This window comes from Hippichthys cyanospilos, chromosome 6 (genome assembly GCF_059441005.1).
Source record: "Hippichthys cyanospilos isolate Australia breed blue-spotted pipefish chromosome 6, RoL_Hcya_1.0, whole genome shotgun sequence".
In the NCBI taxonomy this organism is placed as follows: Eukaryota; Metazoa; Chordata; class Actinopteri; order Syngnathiformes; family Syngnathidae; genus Hippichthys; species Hippichthys cyanospilos.
Window position 1 is genome coordinate 15,243,840 of NC_142374.1, and position 19,952 is coordinate 15,263,791.

The 19,952-nt window shown below is 39.9% G+C and overlaps 3 protein-coding genes across 6 annotated transcripts; 1 reads left to right on the plus strand and 2 right to left on the minus strand.

The window, feature by feature from the left end:
* Nucleotides 1-180: 180 nt before the first annotated feature.
* On the minus strand, nt 181-1,803 carry nop10 (NOP10 ribonucleoprotein homolog (yeast)). The gene is made up of 2 exons (XM_088417298.1): nt 1,049-1,803; nt 181-567 (listed from the first exon to the last, which is right to left on the minus strand). Exons 1-2 carry the CDS (start codon nt 1,100-1,102, stop codon nt 427-429), a joined length of 195 nt encoding a protein of 64 aa, XP_088273424.1. The 5' UTR covers nt 1,103-1,803; the 3' UTR covers nt 181-426.
* Nucleotides 1,804-1,959: 156 nt separating this feature from the next.
* On the minus strand, nt 1,960-7,129 carry galk2 (galactokinase 2). 2 transcript variants are annotated; one of them, XM_088417296.1, is made up of 10 exons: nt 6,861-7,129; nt 6,688-6,776; nt 5,064-5,187; nt 4,890-4,983; nt 4,646-4,792; nt 4,462-4,560; nt 3,060-3,212; nt 2,732-2,942; nt 2,442-2,643; nt 1,960-2,315 (listed from the first exon to the last, which is right to left on the minus strand). In XM_088417296.1, the coding sequence occupies exons 1-10, from the start codon at nt 7,061-7,063 to the stop codon at nt 2,108-2,110; spliced, it is 1,530 nt and encodes a 509-aa protein (XP_088273422.1). In that variant the 5' UTR covers nt 7,064-7,129; the 3' UTR covers nt 1,960-2,107. The 2 variants fall into 2 exon arrangements, with proteins under 2 accessions (XP_088273422.1, XP_088273423.1); XM_088417297.1 differs by having other exon boundaries at nt 6,629-6,776.
* A 195-nt stretch (nt 7,130-7,324) lies between these two features.
* cep152 (centrosomal protein 152) lies at nt 7,325-19,910 on the plus strand. 3 transcript variants are annotated; one of them, XM_088417294.1, is made up of 28 exons: nt 7,325-7,780; nt 7,892-7,989; nt 9,295-9,407; nt 9,614-9,678; nt 9,750-10,054; nt 10,164-10,308; nt 10,520-10,660; nt 10,836-10,975; nt 11,144-11,344; nt 11,428-11,575; nt 11,657-11,748; nt 11,837-12,000; nt 12,130-12,331; nt 12,406-12,510; nt 12,594-12,724; nt 12,802-12,930; nt 13,008-13,110; nt 13,478-13,663; nt 13,732-13,992; nt 14,110-14,241; nt 15,111-15,752; nt 15,850-15,925; nt 16,029-16,196; nt 16,269-16,353; nt 16,803-16,885; nt 17,440-17,596; nt 18,687-18,790; nt 18,877-19,910. In XM_088417294.1, exons 2-28 carry the CDS (start codon nt 7,903-7,905, stop codon nt 19,551-19,553), a joined length of 4,842 nt encoding a protein of 1,613 aa, XP_088273420.1. In that variant the 5' UTR covers nt 7,325-7,780; nt 7,892-7,902; the 3' UTR covers nt 19,554-19,910. The 3 variants fall into 3 exon arrangements, with proteins under 3 accessions (XP_088273420.1, XP_088273418.1, XP_088273419.1); XM_088417292.1 differs by lacking the exons at nt 7,325-7,780; nt 7,892-7,989; nt 9,295-9,407; nt 9,614-9,678 and having other exon boundaries at nt 9,719-10,054; nt 13,481-13,663; XM_088417293.1 differs by lacking the exons at nt 7,325-7,780; nt 7,892-7,989; nt 9,295-9,407; nt 9,614-9,678 and having other exon boundaries at nt 9,720-10,054; nt 13,478-13,609.
* Nucleotides 19,911-19,952: the final 42 nt, after the last annotated feature.

Sequence of the window (19,952 nt, forward strand, 5' to 3'; positions counted from 1 at the left end):
TTACAAAATTATACTTGAGCGTGGCTTCTGCTGCTGTGAGTTAAATTTCCGGCAAGGGATGTAAAATTACAATAAAGTACTGTAACCCTCTATAACGATCTAGGTTCTATTAACCGTAATCAAACTCAGGGCCCTTTTACATAGCTTAAGGGAATAATATATTTTGACACTGACCACACATTTGTTGTATCGTGTTTATTATAGCTGTTGTCATCTTTGTGTGTGTACTGTACAAGTTCAAAACATAACCAAACCCATAAAAAAACTGAACAATAACGAATCACTGCAAAAAGACAATGCAGTGTGAACATCGCAGAAGACTCTCAGAAGAGGAATTTGGAACAAGTCCTGGCGTGTTAAGATCTTAAACGATTCCTTCTCTTTTATGCATTCCAGCCATCCCTCCATATCTGGGTGTGATCTCATTCACAGAACAGGTCGAGGCTGTTGAGTGAGCAGAAGTCCGAAGCGTTTCTTTAGAGTCACCCGGTGTCGAGAGAATTTGTCATCTGGAGAGAAGCGGGCAGGATGGGCAGAGCTGGTGGGCTGCCCATTCGGTGCCACTTTCTGTCAATGGGGAATTAAACAAAATAAGACAGTTTAAATATAGTAAAACCATTGCATATTCATTCTCCTTGAAGAGTTAATAAATCAAAAAGAGACTCATCTGAGAGAAGATACCTACATTGTACACACACACACACACACATATATACATATACTGTGTGTGTGTGCGTGCGTGAATGCATGCATATTATATATATAAGTGTGTGTGTTTTGTGTGTGTGTGTGTGTAGAAGGAAGATGGTGGGATTTAACACCGTTTTCACTTTGGTTAAAACACGTTTTCTAAAGGTTTGGCTCTCTGCGTTAACACAATTAAACAGAAGCTACAAAATATACAGACAATACAACATCAGGAACCCTCGCAGAAAATTAACTATGAAATTCAATTTGATGTAGTAGACCTAGCGCTGTTAGCAGACGTAAGCAGCTTTGACTGGAGAGCGCTAGCTCGCTAATAATATGACGAAAAACAACACTTTACCTTCAGAGTGTAGACTCTGCCCCCATTTTCGTCTTCGTAAAACTGCAAAAACATGTTGATCAATCAAGCAAAAGACTAAACACACACAGCAGATTGTTTCACTTGTGACGTTCGAATTATACCACGTTTCTGAAAATAATGAATAAAGAGCGGATATCCGGTTAAGACCAGGGCGCTACGTATTATGGGAAAATAAATTTCTTACGCTTACATTGGAAAAACAAAAACATAAATCGCCCTCGTTAAATGCAAAAGTTTTTTTTTTAAACATTTGAGAGGAAGCTAAATCATGAAAACAAAAACCCACAATGACATAACACGCACAAATCAATTTACAATTTATGAAAAAGGATAAACAGAGATCATGTGGTTACACGAGAATTCACACTGCGTACACGGCTGACTTTAAAATCTTATTTAGATAAAATATATTGTAAAATATTATACGTTAGAGCTCGAGATGAGTTTGTAAGTATGGATATGCGCTTGCTGGGTAACACCACCGCTTAGTGGACATAATGTAAATTGCAGCCTTTCTAATACTTTATGTACATACAGTACGTTCATAGTGTATATCCATTTCGAGTTATTTGCTCAGAGAACATGCTTGTATATAATAGATTTATTTTATTTATTAAACTGAATCTCTAAATTAATGAAACTAGTAATCTTCATGTGAAAAATGAAAATAAATCACATACAAAATGTACGTAGATAAGCCATTACTTAAGAAAAAGTATATGCGGGAGATCAATCCACTTAATTCCTGGTTCTGTAACCCAACTTTTAGGTTGCCACAGCTCACAAAACAACACAAACAATAAAAACACAAATAGACCGATCCTTTCTTCTTCAAAGGACAAGTCAAAAGTGAGCTGGAGGGAAAAAAAAACCTCTTGTTAAATGATAACTGAAGGAATAAACATGTTTTATTGCAAAAATGTAAAAGTAACATTTTTCCCACAGTATTTCCTTCGATAAAATCAGACTTTTCTTTAAATTTGTTGGTCCAATTGCATACCGTACATCTGCTAAACATTTTGGGCATAACAATACATGTCATGTCTCTACATAAATTGCAGCTCCTCCTCCAGGCTTTGTTACAAACAAACTTTTTTTTTCAATTGCTGCTCTTCGTGGATCAGGAATGTAGTACGCTTCCCTCACTGCTTGCAGGAAAGACTCAACTTTGTCACAAGGAACCATGGACACAGCGCAGCCGCCCCAACCTGCTCCTGTCAGACGGGAGCCCACAGCACCTGATTTCCTGACAGTATGGCAAACAAGAAAAGCAGCTCAATCTGTCGCTTTTATAATGATAATGGCATAATAAAGTTATACACTGCTGATTGATCATCTCCAGTTTACGGACTAAGCAAGACTTTGTACTCACAGACAAATGTCGACTAGTTGGTCAAGTTCAGGACAGCTGCACTCATAAAGATCTCTGCAGCTTGCGTGGCTTTGGTTCATCAAGTCACCCAGTAACGGAATGGACTCGGGATTTGCACTATCACACACGTTCTTGAAGCGCAGCACGCGTGCAGCTTCGCTGTATACATGCTTGGCTCGCTGGTACAGCTTGAAGTGAGTTACTGGTAGGAAACAAAATAATAATAATAATAATCACATTCATGCTTTTCGCTGTCTTTGTCACAGTGCTCCGGCTGTTTATTTGCTCACCGTCTTGAGTATTTGCACTAAGCAGCTCTGTGGAGAACTGCTGGGAGCTGATGCCCAGAACCTTACAGATCTCCTCTCGGCTATACGGCTCAGGATGTAGTACTTCCTCCACCAGAGCAAGCATCTGCTCCAAAGATGCATTCATCTCTTTCTGCACCTGGGCCAGCTTCAAAATCCCATTCCGGTTCACCCCTTTGGCTTGGGCCAACATCTGTGTTTGAAACATTAAAGGCAAATTTTACATGTAAAAAAATAAATTTAAAAATTCTATAATTTCTCATATCCTACATGAATAAATGAAACACTTGACATTCCAATGGGCTTGTACCTTTGTTGCGATGCGACACTCCACCACACGGATGTTGTAATGAGAAGTGGCCGCTTTATTCATCTCCACACAGCAGTTAGAAATCACAAACACAGCACCGTCTGGGAGGTGGACATTAGTGGCCCTCAAAGGCACAAAATCGATCAGTTTTGCCTGTTGGGAGGGCACATCACATACGATGAAGACTTACAACCATTTAAAAAAAAAAAAAAAAAAAAAAAAGACATATTAATCACTGGGTGTCCAGGGACTTTTCACTAGCCTGGCCTTATTGTCACCCAACTTGGGCTGACTTTGAAAGGGTCATAATGTCATCAAATATAAATATATATTTACTTTCAACTCGTCAAAATGTTTAGTGGCATCAGCCTTGTTCATAGATACTTTTTTTTTTTTGGGGGGGGGGCTATGCCCCCCTCGTGTACAAAAATGTAAAAAAATGTGGTAATGATGCTGAATATTTATATATTTATGAAATTGAAATAGGAATACTTATTATTTCATAATTAGTGTATTATGACTTCTGAAGGTTTTGGCTTTATGGGAGTCCAGGCAGAGCCAATCATCAAAGTTATTGAAAGGCTTGCAAATGTCATAAATTGACCGCTAGTGCCACCCGGTGGGTTTGGGGTGTCAAGACAAAAATTTCTACTGCAGCCCGTTCATGAGTTGCAGTTGAAAGGATTAATGCATAAGTCGGGTAAAATGCATGATCAAACATTGGGTTTTCAATATGTCCAAAATTGACAATTCTTCCAATTTTGAATGGCAGTAAATGAACCCGACATGGGCTAAATTTGACACCTATAGGGTGTAACTCTCGACCTCCCGTTAGCAAGCGTTTAGGAGGGATGGCAGCGTGGTAAATTGAAAATCTGTGTATTTTGACAAGCCATGCAATATTCTATCCTACTAGTGTTGTTTTGCATGCTTTTCCTTTGATATCACACGTAAAAAACATAAAAAAGTCAGAGTTGGGTCAAAATTTCCCCCAGGGGTCAATGTCAACTTTTCATTGTCTTTCAAAGCAGACGAAAATAAATCATTCCGATTTTTTGCTCATCTAGGATTGAAGCGTAACTTGTTATCAAATAAATCATTTTGAATCAACATTTTGTTCAAATCGAAAATTAATTCTGAATAGAATCTTGTATCCAAAAATTTGAATCGAATCAAATCGTTTGAAGATTCACAGTCCTAATATATAGGTTTTTATTCCCTTTAAAATGATCTCATTCTTAGGGAAAGTTTTGTGGATCAAAAATACTAGTGGTATAGGTACTTGGTATCGACTTCTGTGACTATTCAAGAGTTGAGCACCTGTACTGGTGTCGGTCGAAAAACAAAGTTGTTTTATACATGCATGCTTACTTTAAAAGGTTACTGAAAACATTTTACATACTGTTCCTTTCTCTGCCAAGAATGAGATGGACTGATCCATGCCTCCGCTCTCTGTGCCGATGTAGCGCTCACATTTGGCGCATATCTCTGCGAGAGCTACCTGGCATACAGAGTTAGATAAAACTGTTGGTTAAGCAGTTCCGCTGGTTGTCATAGTGTCTTGCAATTACTGGATTGTGAATTACTTTGGAGAGGGACTTCTGAATTGCCTCCATTGTTACGAGCCCAGCACAGCAAACCAGGGCACTAGAACTGGACAGGCCCGAGCTTGGCGGAACGTTTCCGTCGACCACACATGACAATCCCGGTAACCGTGTGATTTCAAACTTCTCCTATTAGTAACACAATATGGTAAATGATGAATGCTCTTATGAAATCCGGACCCTATAAATGGTATATATAAGAATTTGATCAAAATTCATCTCACACCTGAATGCCTTTAACTCCACATAGGAAATAATAATACCACTGCGGGTTAGTTCTATCGATAACTATTTCCTCTGAACAGGACACAGTGATATTGCTGCAGGATAAAAACAGACAACAATATCATATATATGATTATATAGTTTTTTACATATATAGATAAGTTTATGGTCTTACTTGTAGAGAGGATTTACATTGGCCAACTGGATTGTCCCTGAATTATTCAGTGAGACGGCGGCAACAATATTCTGTTCAATAGCCATCGGAAGAACAGAGTAGTCACAGTAATCAATGTGCTCTCCTGTTTACATGAAAGAAATGAGGAAAAACAATTCAAATTAATTGACACCAGAAAATGGAGAAACACTATATATCAATGATGCAATGGATCATGTTACAAATAATAATAAGAAAAGCTTTTGACAACTTTGGTTGAAATGTACTGTCCTTGAGTAATTCGGGTAGCTTAAATTAACAATAAAATACTTTCTATTCAAACTCGAGTAAGAGATTAGTTTGTATGTGCACTTTCATTTTGATGCGGCAAAAACTCTACACTCAATAAAACATTCCGCATAGGCAAATACTAATTTCAAAATAGAGCTTACCATTTAATATAATGATGCGAGTGGAATAGCCATCAAAGCCTTTTATTTTGAAATTGGCCTTGCAACGAATGCAAGGACTCTGACTTCCCAGTCCCACTCCATTTCATAAGCAACAGTCACTTTACTCACAGTCACTTTACAATAGGCACTTTATAACAGGTACTTTATAGTCACTTATAACAGTCATTTATAAATAGTCATCTAGTCATTTTGTATAACCATCCCTTTTTGCACAACCATGCACACCTGTTTTTATTTTGTGTTTTGTTCATAGATATTGTCAGATTTTACAGTTGTCTATTTTTATATATATTTCCTTTTTTTTTTAGCTCATTTTTACTTGCCACTAAGGTTAGAGAGTCACGTAATTTCAATTCTCTGCCTGTCCTTGCACATGTGGTAGAATTGACAATAAAGCAAACTTTGACTTTGACTTTGACTTTGAATGGTGGAGTGATGGATAGCTTGACGTGTGTTTTAGACATTTAGCTCACTTTGTTAGTTTGCTACCTGCATCAAAATAACACCACCACAAAATTCTCTTCAACGCTAAGAAACTGCTAATTACATCATTTAATAATATGGCAACAGCACGGAGTATGAGCTGTGTTGCTTTCTTTACTTTGGAACTTTTTAGCCAGCTATTACATCATTCTTCATGTTTAAAGGAAGAGCGTGTGCCCTAAATTGCACTTTAAAGTCTTTTCATTCTTAAAGTAGAGCTTTGTCTTTATTTCATAAAATACTTATGTCAAACAAATCAAAGACATACATTCAATTCAAAAAGTCAAATATGGGTTTTAGTTTTAGATTTTAGGAACACAACTATATTAGGAAGACGAGGTACTATATCAAATAATTGAAGAAAAGTTCCATTTATCAAATCCGTGATCCAAAAAGTGTGTGCGTGTGTGTGTTTGTGTTTTTTTCCTTAATTCGTTGCACCACTTCTTACTAAATTGTACCCTAATGCTGTATTATACTAGTGGCAGGTGCGAATCAAAGAAATACAAGTCACAATTACCGCGAATGTTGTTCATTAGTTTCAGATAATGATTCTTCAATCGCCATTTATGTTAAAAAAATAGAGGAAAGTGTTTTAGTATTACCACAAACCAAACACACACTACTTACATCAATATATTCAATGAAATTCAGCACTGCTTGCAAAGCAAATGTACACTTTCAATTACCAATGAGATTGACTCTCCCGGGCGCACATGCATAGAAGAGAGGTGATCCTCCATACTGTCTTTCAAAAGTATTTTTCAAGTTTTGCAGCCTGCAGAAAGAAAGATTACACTCACGCAAACAGCAAAATCCTGAATTTAACTCTTAAACCTCTATGTATGAAGGAAATACTCACCTTTCATTATCCAAGACTGATATTTTTAACTTGGGAGGACAAGTGGCCATTTGAGACGAAATCGGCGATTTCAAATCACTACAAATGCACTCTTCAGTCACGCAACACAACTCAAGAGTTCCGTTTTGCATCCGAGCTGGGATCAGGTGATAGATTGCAGATTTAGCTGAACCAGTGTCAGTTCTACTACAGTATATGAACATAAACCGAGTCAAACGGATGTAAAATTACTGACTCTGGAGCAGTAAAAATTTTAACGATACAATACGGAAGAAGGCGGGGCCGACCAATCATGCGGAGGAACGTCCACTCGTTTAATGACGTAAGAGCAGGGTTCAACATTTGCTCTTGACAAGACTACATTACCCAGAATTCAAGATACGCGTTACCATGGGGACATTGGCCATTCCCCAGATATATCTTATTTGAGGGAAAAATAAACATGACTGTTACTTAATATGAGTTTTCAGGGAGGATGATGTCCAACCAATTCAAAAATGTTTTGTAGCTGTAGGTTGATTCAGTTTGTGCGTGAACGCACATCAAAGACCTTTCCAAGGCAGTTCCATTGGCGCGAGCCTTGCGCGCGACATTTCAAAGTGGGCGAGAACTAGCAGCGAGCTAACAGTTAGCCACTGCTAGTTTTTGTAGCTCTTGACACAAAAGTGCCGGGCCAAAAGACATCAAACGCGGCGTTAAATTTACAGCGGGTCCGATAATAACGCCCCACCGAGTAAGATACGCGTAGACCGTTAAGACATGACCCTTTGTTATTATTTTGTGTAGTTCTGTAGTAGTAAAGTGGGTTAGTTGAGGCTGGTTAGGTAGCATCGCTGCACTGTCAACAACAATGTGGCGAGCGTTTAACAAACATTGACGTCGTTTTAAGTGGAATAACCACGTGTAAAGTTCTCCGAAGGGTAAGCAATTTGTGTTTTTGTCACTTTTCGGTGACTTCTCGTTTTACAATTGACTAAAGAAAAATAATACCAATATTGTCAATTTGAATTGGTATATATCTCTCTGTGCAGGATACACCATCATGTCTATAGATTTTGACTGTGCTGCTATCCAAACCCAGGACGATGAAGAAGAATACGACAAAGACGACTATGCAAGAGAGCAAGCGGTAAAGAAACAAACAAACAAAAAACACCGATTGCAGTTATTGAACGAATAGGAGCAAAAGCAAATTTTACTTTCAACAGCCAGCATCCGAAGATGGGACACATGATTGTTAGATGATTCCAGCGTGTTCATAGCACAAACATAATCATTCCATTCCGCAATATTATAATTTATTGTGAGCTTCAAATATTTGTCCTTGTTTGGTAACAATTGCAGGAATTGAAAGAGATGGCATAGACACCCAAAATGTATTAGAGGGGCAAACGTTTTGGGGGAAAGAAACCTAAAAAAAGAAAAGATATGACAGAGCTCACACAATCGTTAACTATTTGAGGAATAGCATAAAACCTTCACAGACTGGTATGCAGGGCTGTTGTTATGACTCATCCACTCAATATGTTGCTTTGTGTTGCTCTTGGGCTCTTCCTGGTGTGTCACAGATTGTAGCAGCCATGTGGTTAACCTACTTTCTCATTCTTACTTGTTTTGTTCACAATGAGCATGGAGAATTAATTTCCCTTTGGCTGCGACAAAAAGACTAACTGGACTTTGGGAATTTATTAATCATCTACTATTTGCTTTTACTATTGGATCCTACGTTTTATAGATTAGCTGGTCATGTGGAAAATTTGTCCAGCTCGTAAGTGGAATGTTTCTGCTCCATTTAGCTTTGCTATATGTTTTGTCCAAGAGTTCTTTTAGCGCAAAACATGTGAGTTATGATGGGAGTGTACAACATGCCATGGACTATCTGGATGTTTTGAAAAGTCTCCTCTGGTGAAATTGGTCAAGATGTTATGAATTGGATTTCCTTTTGTGTGGACACACGTTCATTTTCTGAACGTGTAAATGGGATATTATGGGTCCTTTGGTTGAGGACACAGTGGAAGATTTAAAGACTATCCAACGGTCTTTATGGGAAGTAAGTCCATCTTGTTTAATTTGTCTAATCACTTTAACAAAGCAAGTGTGGTCAGCCCGTTTCTGACAAAAGAACAATTGCCAGGTTACGGATGGCAAACATCTGATGGATGTGGAGACAATACTGTACGTTGTTTTTGTCACTAAAATCATATTGTTGAAAATGTTTTTTTTTTTTCTGACCTGAGTAAACGTGTAGTACTTGTATGTAAGAATTGGAAGCCAATTGAAAATAAATGTTAGTAATTGCAAATTGAATGATTTAATTTGTTGAGTAAATAGTATAGTATGTAGGTGAAGAGCTAATGCAAAATGCTACTTTTCTCATCCTTGGATGCAGCGCAACTGTGATGACTCATGAGTTTGTTTGTTTTTTCCTCTGCAGCTCCACAAGCTCCTTGAAGACAACCTGCAAGATGACATGCTGGAGGATAGCCGAGATTCCTCATCCATAGAGCTGGAGTTCTCCACCTGCAGCAATAAAAATGGTAGAACTAGGTAACATGCATGAATTAAATGTTCTCTGTCAAATCTCAGTATTGTTCCTACTATGGATACAGTAGATATCTCAATCAATTAGTTTATTTATTGATGAGATGTTTGATTAAAAAAAATCCCCATAATCTAAGAAAATGAGTAACATCCACTTCCCTAGTACTTTTTGTGTAGATTTGCAGTTATGATACTCTGGTGTCTCTACACAGTCCCCAGTCCCAATGGACTCATCAGCAGTCTGACCGTCCCATGCCAACTTGTCATGAGCAGGCATGTTTTTTTTTTTCCTTTGAAATTCTACCTGGCATAGTATTATCTTTGCTTTTCAATAGAAAAATAACTGCCATACTCTTGATGTGTCTTCACAGAGCTTTGAAGCTGAGGATGGAGGAGTTTTGATCAATGGTCATCCGCACCATGTTCAAACTCAACCTCCATCTCACTTGTGGAACAAGCATTCAAAAGACTCGCAGTTCTCCCGAGAAGATAACATCATGGGAACCAAAAAATTGATAGAGGCCAATGCTATTTCCGCAGATGATCCATACGAGCCTTCCCCCTGTACTAATAATATTGTAAACTATAATGGAGAAGAAGCTAGTGATAAATGTGACTACGGCGGCCACAATAATCCCAGAGTGCATTTTCAGGTAAAGCTGATTCTGTCTTCCATTGTGCTCATCAGAAAAGTGATCATACTCAGGTGGACTTTTAATTTAAATATACATTTTCCTGGGTTATCATCTTTTGAATCTCAAGTCTGGAGCAGTGGAGCGACGTGTGGAAGATTACAAAGCCAGCTACAATCCTCACGTTTCTCAGCGTCAGATGTTGAGCTCGCAGGCCACACATCAAGATCATCATTTTGATCAACTACAAAGAGAACACCTTGACTCAACACAGCGTAAGTTTAATAACGTTGCCAATACACTTCCCCCCCTGTTGGATTGTTTTTTAATGGCATGCTTAGATAATGCCAGGCGTCCTATGTATATGCATAGTATATATTGTATGCGCTATACTGTTAATCAAGGATTCTAAGGTAGGGTGTTTTAGGTTGGGTCCTTTACAGACCGTTTCAAGATTGTGACTAATGTTTCTTTTTGCTGTCTTAGAAACTACTGAGAAAGCTCAGCTTGTTCAACTGCAGATATTAAACACGGCTCGTCAAAGGCAATTAGAGGACCTGAAACAAAAGCTTGAAGAGTCAAAGAGCAATAACAGACTCCTTAAGCATCAGTTGACCATTGCTAAAGGTATTTTTCATTTGCACTACTGTATTTGCTTTGAAAAAGGGGTGGTAGATGTGATGCCACTATTAATCTGAGCCTATAGAAATGTTAAGATTGTTCTTCATCACTTGCACATTTTATGTTTTGGTCCTGAGAGAAGGACAGAACTTAAACTTGATATTACATGGACTATCCATAGATGAGAGAGAGGCCACTGCTGTGGCTCTTAAGGAGTTAGAGCATCTCCTGGATGAGGCCAAAAAGCGTGAGGTTAAAATGCAAGACAAAGTGCAGGCAATGGAGCAACAAATACACATCCTGAATGAGAGAGACCAGGAGGTAAGCCGCATGAGCTGTCAATCGTACATTTCTGTAAGCTGCTTTGTTACATTAGAAACAGGCAACCAGTCATGCTAACTTGCATAGTTCATTTAATGCAGTGGTATACAGTAGATGGGTACATGGTTCGCCACAAACTTTGATGTGAATTTTTAATAATGTTTTCAGAGCGCAAAGAAGCAGCAGATTGCCGCTGCCAATGTTGACAGTTTGACCCAGCAGTTGTTCCAGCTGCGTCATTCTGACACGCTGTCCAAAGCACGCGAGCAGCACGACAGAGACATTACAGTCATGAAGGAGCTGCATGAAGCCGCACTCTTGCGCTTACAGGTGCAGCTCGACAGTGAGTCTCAAGCTCTGAAAGAACAGGTTTGTGTTTTGACGTTTTCAACAGCAGGAGACTTGCTTTAATATGGTTCTAATGTACCCCTGCTTCTTGTCATGACTTTCAGAAGTATACAAGTCAAAAATTCTGTGACCAGGTGAAACAGTTGGAACGCAAAAGGGAAGAAGAGCAACTTGAGCGAATCAGAGTGGTCGATGATCTCACTCAGCGTTTGAAGAAAAGTCAGGAGCAAAATGCAGAGTTGTTGCATACTTGTATGTTTAAACTGTCATAAAAGTGGACAGCATTTCACATAAGCTTTTCTTTTGCTACTCTAATTTTACTTTTTTGTTCAGGTTCTGTGCAGGAAATGAATCAAATACAGATCAAATTACAGCAGGCTCAATCGGCCAAAGCTCTAAGCGAAGATATGAACAGACACTTACAGGTTAATCATACAGTTTTGTGTTTAAAAAATAAACATTTAAATATTCTCGACATTGTTGTTTTTAACATGTTTCTTTTTTATCCTGAAGGAGGAACTTGCTGATTTAAAGGAGAAGATTACAATATATGAATCTGCTTTAAAACTTGATGCTATTTCTTTGGAACCCAATGGTGACTGCCAGAACCAACTTTCTGAATCCTGTTTGGCATTAAACTTTAAGAAAAACACCTTGAAAAACAATTCTCCCAGGAGGTACTTTGCACACACTTATCTCACTCATGTGCAAGAGCCTCATCCCCGTCAAGGTTTTTTTTTTTTTTTTTTTAAATGTTAATTCATGTTGAATAATTCTAAAATTATTTCCTTCCTCTGCATGAACAGCATGGCTTTGGCTGGCCTGTCAGATTCCAAATTGCCGCAGGATGAAAATTTGCGGCTGCTGCATGTGGAGCTGCAGCGCTGCTTGGGGAATTTAAAGACAAATCGACATAGGGTCAATCGTCTGCAGGCGGAACTGCAACAGAGCCAGGCCCGAGTGAACGAGCTGCAGACCCAATTAGACGAAGCCAAGCTCATCTCATTGGTTTGCATTGTGATTAAAATTTTGACTCTGAAATTAGCTATTGAAACATTCGAGTGAATTTGGCTTGTCCACAGGTTAGACAGCCAGGCCAGATAAATCATCCAAACCTTGCTGGAGAGGAACAAAACGACTTAGCAAAACTACAGGAAGACAAACAACACCTGCAAGATCAAGTCATGGTTGGTCATCAATAGCTTTTCAAATATGCTTGTTGTGTTTGTTCAATCAGAGCAACAATATTGCTGTTATTTTTCAATTTTAGTTGCTAGAAAAGAAGATTGCAGAGCTTCAGCTAAGTGAGGAGGAGCTCAATTCGGCCAACTTGGATCTCCGCGTCAAGATGAGAAAGATGATGCAGGAATTGGACCAAAAGAAGACTGAGGCTGCTAGACGGTCAGACACAAAGGAGAAAAATAAATCTTTACTCTTCTGGAATCTTTTCATTAATAATGCCCATCTTCTTCATGAAGATCCGAGATGATTAATCAGCAGCATAGGGATGACGTGGTGAACCGAGTCAGGACGGAGCTCATGCTGAAACACAACGCAGAGGTTGAACATCTGACAGCACAACACAAGCAAGAAATCCAAGACCTAAAGTATGTTCCCATTGTGGCACATTCAGATTTAAACTGTGAGGAAATGTGCAACTCATTCAGCATTCGTTCCTACTCAGCGCTCAGTTGTCTGAGGCCAATGAGAAGTGTTACGCTGTACAAGAAACCTACATTTCTCTCTGCAAGGAAAAGGACAACTTAGAGGAAAGCATCAGAAATAAAGTGAGTGAAGATTCACTGAGAAATGATGGAATTATTTCATAGGTCAAAGTAAAATCTATTGAACTAAATGTATGGATACTGCTCGGAAGGGACGGCATGGGTCAGCGGTAGAGCGGTTGTTTCCCAACCCAGAGGTTGCCTCGATCACTGACCCTTTGTGAGTCTCTTGAAGTGTTATTGAGCAACCCCCAATTGCTCCTGATGCAGTGTAATCAATAGGTAATTAAGTACCTAGTCAGTCTAAAGCGCCTTAAGGTAGAAAAGCACTATACAGTATAAGGGAATGTCCTTTTAAAATGTTACCATTTATCATGACTTTTTTTTTTTTTTTACATAGATGTTAAAGTTCTCTCATATTCTTTCTTAGCAGATGAAAAGTGAAGAGAGCGGCACGAATATGGAGAAACTAAGGACTAAGCTAGAGGCGGAACATCAGGCCTCCATAACCCAGCTCAAGGCTCTCTGGTCCAAGGAAAAAGAGGCTGAGATCCGGCGGGAGGTGAACGCTCACATAGCCACGGCCAAGGCTGCTTGGGATGAAGCGCGTTATCGGGTATTACTGCATAATGCCGTAACAGCAATTAGTACACTGCTATTTTTTGGGGTTCTGATTCTGTGTAGATGGAGAAGACTTGGACTCTGAGGCTGGAGGAAGCCAAGCGGGGAGAACACTCAGAGACCTCTGACGGAAGCTGTCAGACAGACGAGGCAGTAGCAAGCGGTTTGACGATTCCCATTGAGGAATTGGACTCCAGGCTGTGTGCTCAGAGACAGCAGCTGCAAGCTGAAGCTGACAAAGCCCAACGCCAAGCGGTGGAAGAAGCCAAGAAACAAGTCCAGAAGGAGACTCAGGACAAACATCTCGAGGACTTGGCCAATAAGGTTGTTAGTCTTATCATACTGTCTGTCGGTACTAATGTTTCCTACAACGTGTCATTACGATTCATGACTGTGTGTCCATGTAAGTTTTGGAAGGAAAGAAAAATGCCCTTGTTCCAGGTTGAAGGCGCAGTGACCAGGGCCTATAACCGCTGGATTGAAGATTTGACCTCATTACCTGAATACCAAGCCTCTCTCCAAAGAGAGAAAGAAAACTGGGAAGAGCTGCAAAAACAAGACATACAAGAAAAGGTATACCATTATAGAATATCTCATAGTAGACAGCATCTTGACTAAATTTAAGGGGGTGGTGTAAATACAACTCATTTTGTGAAACTGGCATCTTATGACAAAGTACCAGTATGATATTTTTGTAATGCGTTAATACAAATATACAGTACCAGTGGATACTCTGTCAACTGCGTAAGAAAGGCAGTCTCATTACATCTATTTTAGTATTCTAAATCTTAGACTCCCATTACTTACTGTATTGGAATAGACTCAGTTTGCCCGTGTCCTAATGAGGACACGTGGTTTAATGAATAGATATTTAAAATTCAGGGTTGCGTGGTGGACTTGTGTTTTACATGCCTGCCTTATATTACTGTGGTTCAGGGTTAGAATGTTAATTTTGGCTCTCTGAGCAATTAAAGACTAAGACATTAGGTGTGAAGGTGAGTTTGACCGGTTTGCCTGTTTATGCCTGGCAGTTGGTTGGCTACTCGTGTCCTGTGCTTCCTGCCCAAAGTTCAGCTTGAGTTTGCTCTCCCATGACCCTAGCATAGAAAATGGCTCGACAGGTTTTTAATCATTTTGTAGAAACACAGGACTAATAAATGCCTTGCCCTTAATAACCAAAGGTACTATACACAGTTGAGTAAATAAACGGCCCTTGGGTATACAAGGAAGCAACATTTTTGATTCCTTTTACTGAATTTGCCAATTTTTTTATTTGTGTATTTTCTGGATATGACTTTCCTAACTCTTCTGAATTGCTCAAATTGCCTTAGAATTTTGGATTGTAGCATCATACTCTCACCAGCATGCACGTTCCATTTTTTTGTTTTAAACTGAAACCAAACTTTTAAAAATACTTTCATTGTTTGTTGCAAATGTGCCAGGTAACCCAGGCACTGAAGGCAGCAGAGGAGCAGTGGCACAAGCAGCAGCAACAACTGCGAAAAGGTCAAACCTGTGGGACAACTGATGAGCTCCAGGAGAAGGTGGTTATGCTCCAGTTTCAATTAGAGCAGTTGAACAGGGAGCAAGCTGCCCTGTTGAAAGCTGAGCTGGCTGGAGCCAAAGCAGCCTGGAAAAGAGACAAACAGCAAGAGATCTCCCTCGTTCAAACTCGCACTGAGCAAATGTACCAAAGCAAACTACAGGAGCTGCAAAAGAAACAGGAGTTGGCTTTGCTGCAGGCCCAAGAAGAGGCGGACCTCCAGAAGAAGGAACTGCTCCAGCGGATGGAGGCCAAACTTCAGCAGACTGTGAGAGCCAGAGAGGACGAGTGGAGATGTCAGTATACTGAGAGAGAACAAGCCCAGAGACGACAGATGAGGGAAGATTTCCTTGCGGAACTTCAAAGTGGTCTGGCAGAAGTCCAGGCGCAGCTTCTTGGGACTTCCAGGACGGAGCAGCAGAGCTTCAAAGAGAACTCGGGATGCTGCGTGTCAGAGGGCGCCATAACGCAAGTGATTCAAACTGGCTGCATAGACCTTGTTGACAGAGCTGTGGCTCAGGCTAAGAAGGACTGGAAGAAAGTATGCTTTTGTTCAAAATTATGCATTCATTCAAGTATGCATGGTTTCATCGTGTCTCTTTATGATCTAAATGAGTTACAAATCTTTTTGTTTCCAGATAAGTGAGGCTCAGTTGAGCTGTGTGTTACAAGAAACACAAGAACAGCATCAAAGAGAAATCAACAAGATGCACAGTAGGAAATTCCTCAGTATTTGATTATAGAATATTTATATACATCCAAATACATCGTCCACTTTGTCCAGAATTTAAGTCATGTTGTTTTCTGTCCTGTGTAGGCTCTTTAGCCCAGATTGGAGGGCAGAATTGCAGCAGGAAGGATTGCGCTGATACCGCCAGTAAGCTGCAGAAGAAGAACCAGGAGCTTCAGAAGCACTTGGAGAAAACTTGCCGCCATTTCCAGCACACCGTCCGAGAACACAAAGCAACCATGCAGAAACTGAAAGGTATTGTTTGACGAAGCATTTTTGCAATATTTCCCTACCATTTGCTGTGTTAATCAATACTCTTTATTGTAGATGAGCATGAGAACAGATTGCAAAAGGCAACTGAGGACCATCTGCTACAATTGGAGGAAGTGAAGCGAAGCAAAGAAGCTGCTGGGTTAGTGTCGGCTTGTTATTTCTACACTATAAACACAAATTGTACATCATTATGAATATGGCAAATGTTTGAAAACTGGATAAAACAACCTTTAGTAGATTTAGGACTTTTTGATTGGGGATGAATTTTCATGAATATTTGCAGTGGCAGTGTAGACCAAAGCCACACATTAGAAGAATAAGAACCCTTTCATTATTTCTTGACTTCAATGACATGCATGCCATGATTATGGTGGAATTGATCTCACTCTGCAGACACTTCATTCGTCACATGATTATCTGTAGAATTGTTTATACGCCTCTGCCACCTACAACCCAAAAGACTTACTGGTGGATTCATTTCTCACATTTCTTTGCCCGTTGTGCTTTTGTGAGATAGTAAATGCATCTGTATGGATTTGATGTTGCTTTTTTTCCAGTAAATTAAAGAGTTACAATGTCATTTTTCAGGAATCTAAGCAATCAACAAAACCTTCAAGAGGGCCTGGAAGAAATGAAGCAGCAATACTTGATGACTGTTGAAAAAATTAGAGGTTGGTGAAGTTTTTTTGTGACACAGCCGTTACTTTTTCTTTCTTTTTTTATACCCACAGTGGACCAGGGTTTTCACATACCAGTATTTTGGCAGTGACATTGGGCTCTCCTTATATAAACTGAGTCACTGATGGTTATGTATAACGGTGTCCAAATTGTCCCACGCAAGCAAAGAGCATAGAAAGGCCTGGTGCGCACACAGAAAGATTTTTTCAAGTTTCAAAAATTGTATGTCACAGACCCTAAATGAAAATACAACATCAGACTTTTGACAGTTTTGGTCATGTGTGGTGTACTCCGATCTGAGCTGGTTTCCTTCATTCAGCTCCTTGTCAAAGTCAGAGTAGTAAACATGTCTCGTTCATGAGCATCAAGCTTTAAATATGAATTTTTACTCCAGCTTGCATGTTGGTTCAGTTCTGAATGGGGAGAAGTGGATGGATCGAAAAAACTTACTCCAGCTTGAATGTTGGTTCAGTTCTGAATGGGGAGAAGTGGATGGATCGAAAAAACTAAAATAGCATTTACAAAATGTTCTATATTTGTCTTGCAGGAGACATGCTGCGTTACCTGCAGGAAAGCCGCGAGCGAGCAGCTGAGATGATCCGCACCGAGGTGCAACGGGAGAGGCAGGACACTGCCCGCAAAATGCGACGCTATTACCTGACTTGCCTGCAGGAATTGCTAGAAGACGGTGGGAAGGCCACAGGGTAAGACGCCACAGTTGTTGTCACTTTTCTTTGTTACCTCATTTTCCTTTTTATTTCCCACCACACTTTGCACTTGGGAAGAATTGCAGATCATCTGGTGAAGTAAAAATACTGTACTGTTTTAATCCGTGTTGAAGTAAATGCAAAAAGTACACACTTTCACGAGTACTTAAGACATTTACTGCCATTAACAGCTATAGACGTCATAGATCCACCTTTATTAGGGGTGGCAGTGAATTAGGTGAATACAATAGAAAACTGAATTCTTACTCATCTCAACTATCATTATACATCCCTTTAAGATAGCCGTATCTATGCAAAGTCCTGTAGATGTTGTAACATCTGTCATCTAATAACAAATTAAAGACAAACCTTTGGAGCTGATATTGTAAAACTGTTATCCTAAATAGGGTCAAGGGTGGGCAATATTTTTCTTCTCCCCATTGCCGTTAATGCTCCCTTGACCCTCCCTCCTTTACCCCCATTTAAGGTAAAAAAAAGATCTGCCACTCAAAATCTCAGCCACAATTTTACCTCTCAGTCTTATTTTATTTTATTTTATTTTTTTAATTAACATCGTATTGGCTTCTGCAGACGTTAAAAAAAGGAAAAAAAACATTTTGACCATGTAATATCGAGTATAAAATTCGGTTTTTAAATTTGAGGATCAAAAGTAATACATTGTCAGATATTAGGAACACTCACGTAAAGAAGTACTCAAGTAGGAAATACTCAAGTACAGACACCTTAAAGGGACAGTGTGTAAGATTCAGACCGTTTCTCATTAAGGACAGCAGGGGGTGCTGCATTTACCGTTGTCCGTAGCTATAACAGACATTGCAGCCTCCGGAGGAGTGCCACCCCCCCCACGTAATAATATAACCTACAATCATATTTCAAAGATACTGTTGGTCGTTAAGAACGCATTTATTTGCAAGTTTTTAAAATTATAATCATTTATTTTATTCTTTTTTTTAAGAAAAAACGGTCTAAATCTTACACAGTGTCCCTTTAAAAAAATAATATTATGATGTGGAGACTTCCTTCCCAACTTTGAAGTTAATTGTGCTTATCGCTGTATCTTCTGCAGAGCTGAAAAGAAAATAATGAATGCTGCCAGCAAGTTAGCGGCCATGGCTAAAGTTCTGGAGACGCCTGTGAAAAATAAAGCTGGAAAGAATCACAGCTTACCATGTAAGTGTTCCACTACACTTCACCATTTATTTATTTATTTATTTAACTGAATTCTAAGAGCATTGTGTCGACATCTCGCATGACAGTTGTGTCCGCCACTGGCCCCGCCGCAGCAAGTAACACAGATTTTTTGAAGACCCCATCAACTCTAACGCTTGACGACAAAACAGAGGAAAGAACCAACAGAGAGAGAATGTTGGATTTGGAACGAAAAACGACTGTAGGGCGGACTAAACGTGCGGGCAAGCAGGACCTTGGTGCAGACGCGCATCTTTATCCCCACAAAGTTACCACTTCGTGCCTTGTTCCTTTTAAGAGCAAGAGCAGGGAGGCGTACCTTCACGGAGGATCGGCAGACATCCATGCAGACAAACCAAACGGATTCTCTCACACGCAGGATTTCCCGGTCAGGGACGATAAATGCACCAACTGGAGCGTGACCAGCAGTGACTCGGAGAGCCTGCACGTCCCGCGGGCCTCTTATTCGGGAAGGAAAGTAGAGTCGGTCAAACCCTTCTCCATCTCCCCTGCCGACTTCAGCAAGTTTGATCGTCTCAGCCCGGACACGTCCGACCTGACCGTTTATAACGACGTAGCCCAGACGCAAACCTCTGCCCCAAAAGCGAAGATGAACAAACACAGAGAGCCCACGCCCGGCTCAGAGGGAGAGAAGCAGGGTGGACCGTGTGCCGGACCGCTCTTCTCCGAGTTGAGACGTCAGCAGGACAGCGGCTTTGACAGCCCCTTTAACCAGCCAAAATGACGGCGGGTGGTTGTGCTTGGAAAAGAGGATGCCAATCCTCAGGACTTAACACTGTGACTTTTTTTCTTTTTTTTTTGGGGGGGGGGGGTCCTGTAGGTCAATTTTTGAAGGCCGACTTATGCAGTGAGAGAAACTCCAATCTTTGTTGTTTTTTTTCTATGTTCAGTGTACATTCCTCTTTATAATATATCATAAGTTATCATGCTGTTTGACAGTTATTTGTATTTCATTTTAATAAATGAGTTATTTTTACATGGAGGTAAGAAGGATTTCAGTCAAATTTCTGATTTAAAAAGTGCTACTGAGGCCTATTTTAAACAAATAGAGCAGGTGCGGTAATGGTCAGCTAGTGAGAGGAAAAAGACAGATTCCAAGTAGTCATAAACATTGATGCAATTT

Bases quoted from the DNA above. Each gene is read 5' to 3' on its own strand.
- nop10 (XM_088417298.1), bottom strand. From the start codon at position 1,102: ATGTTTTTGCAGTTTTACGAAGACGAAAATGGGGGCAGAGTCTACACT. The intron at 568-1,048 runs GTAAAGTGTTGT...CCCCATTGACAG, and splicing joins GCAGAGTCTACACTCTGAAG to AAAGTGGCACCGAATGGGCA.
- galk2 (XM_088417296.1), bottom strand. From the start codon at position 7,063: ATGTTCATATACTGTAGTAGAACTGACACTGGTTCAGCTAAATCTGCA. The intron at 4,984-5,063 runs GTAAGACCATAA...TTTATCCTGCAG, and splicing joins AATGTAAATCCTCTCTACAA to CAATATCACTGTGTCCTGTT. The intron at 3,213-4,461 runs GTATGTAAAATG...CCCTCCCAACAG, and splicing joins TCTTGGCAGAGAAAGGAACA to GCAAAACTGATCGATTTTGT.
- cep152 (XM_088417294.1), top strand. From the start codon at position 7,903: ATGTCTATAGATTTTGACTGTGCTGCTATCCAAACCCAGGACGATGAA. The intron at 7,990-9,294 runs GTAAAGAAACAA...TTTCCTCTGCAG, and splicing joins ACTATGCAAGAGAGCAAGCG to CTCCACAAGCTCCTTGAAGA. The intron at 14,242-15,110 runs GTATACCATTAT...CAAATGTGCCAG, and splicing joins AACAAGACATACAAGAAAAG to GTAACCCAGGCACTGAAGGC.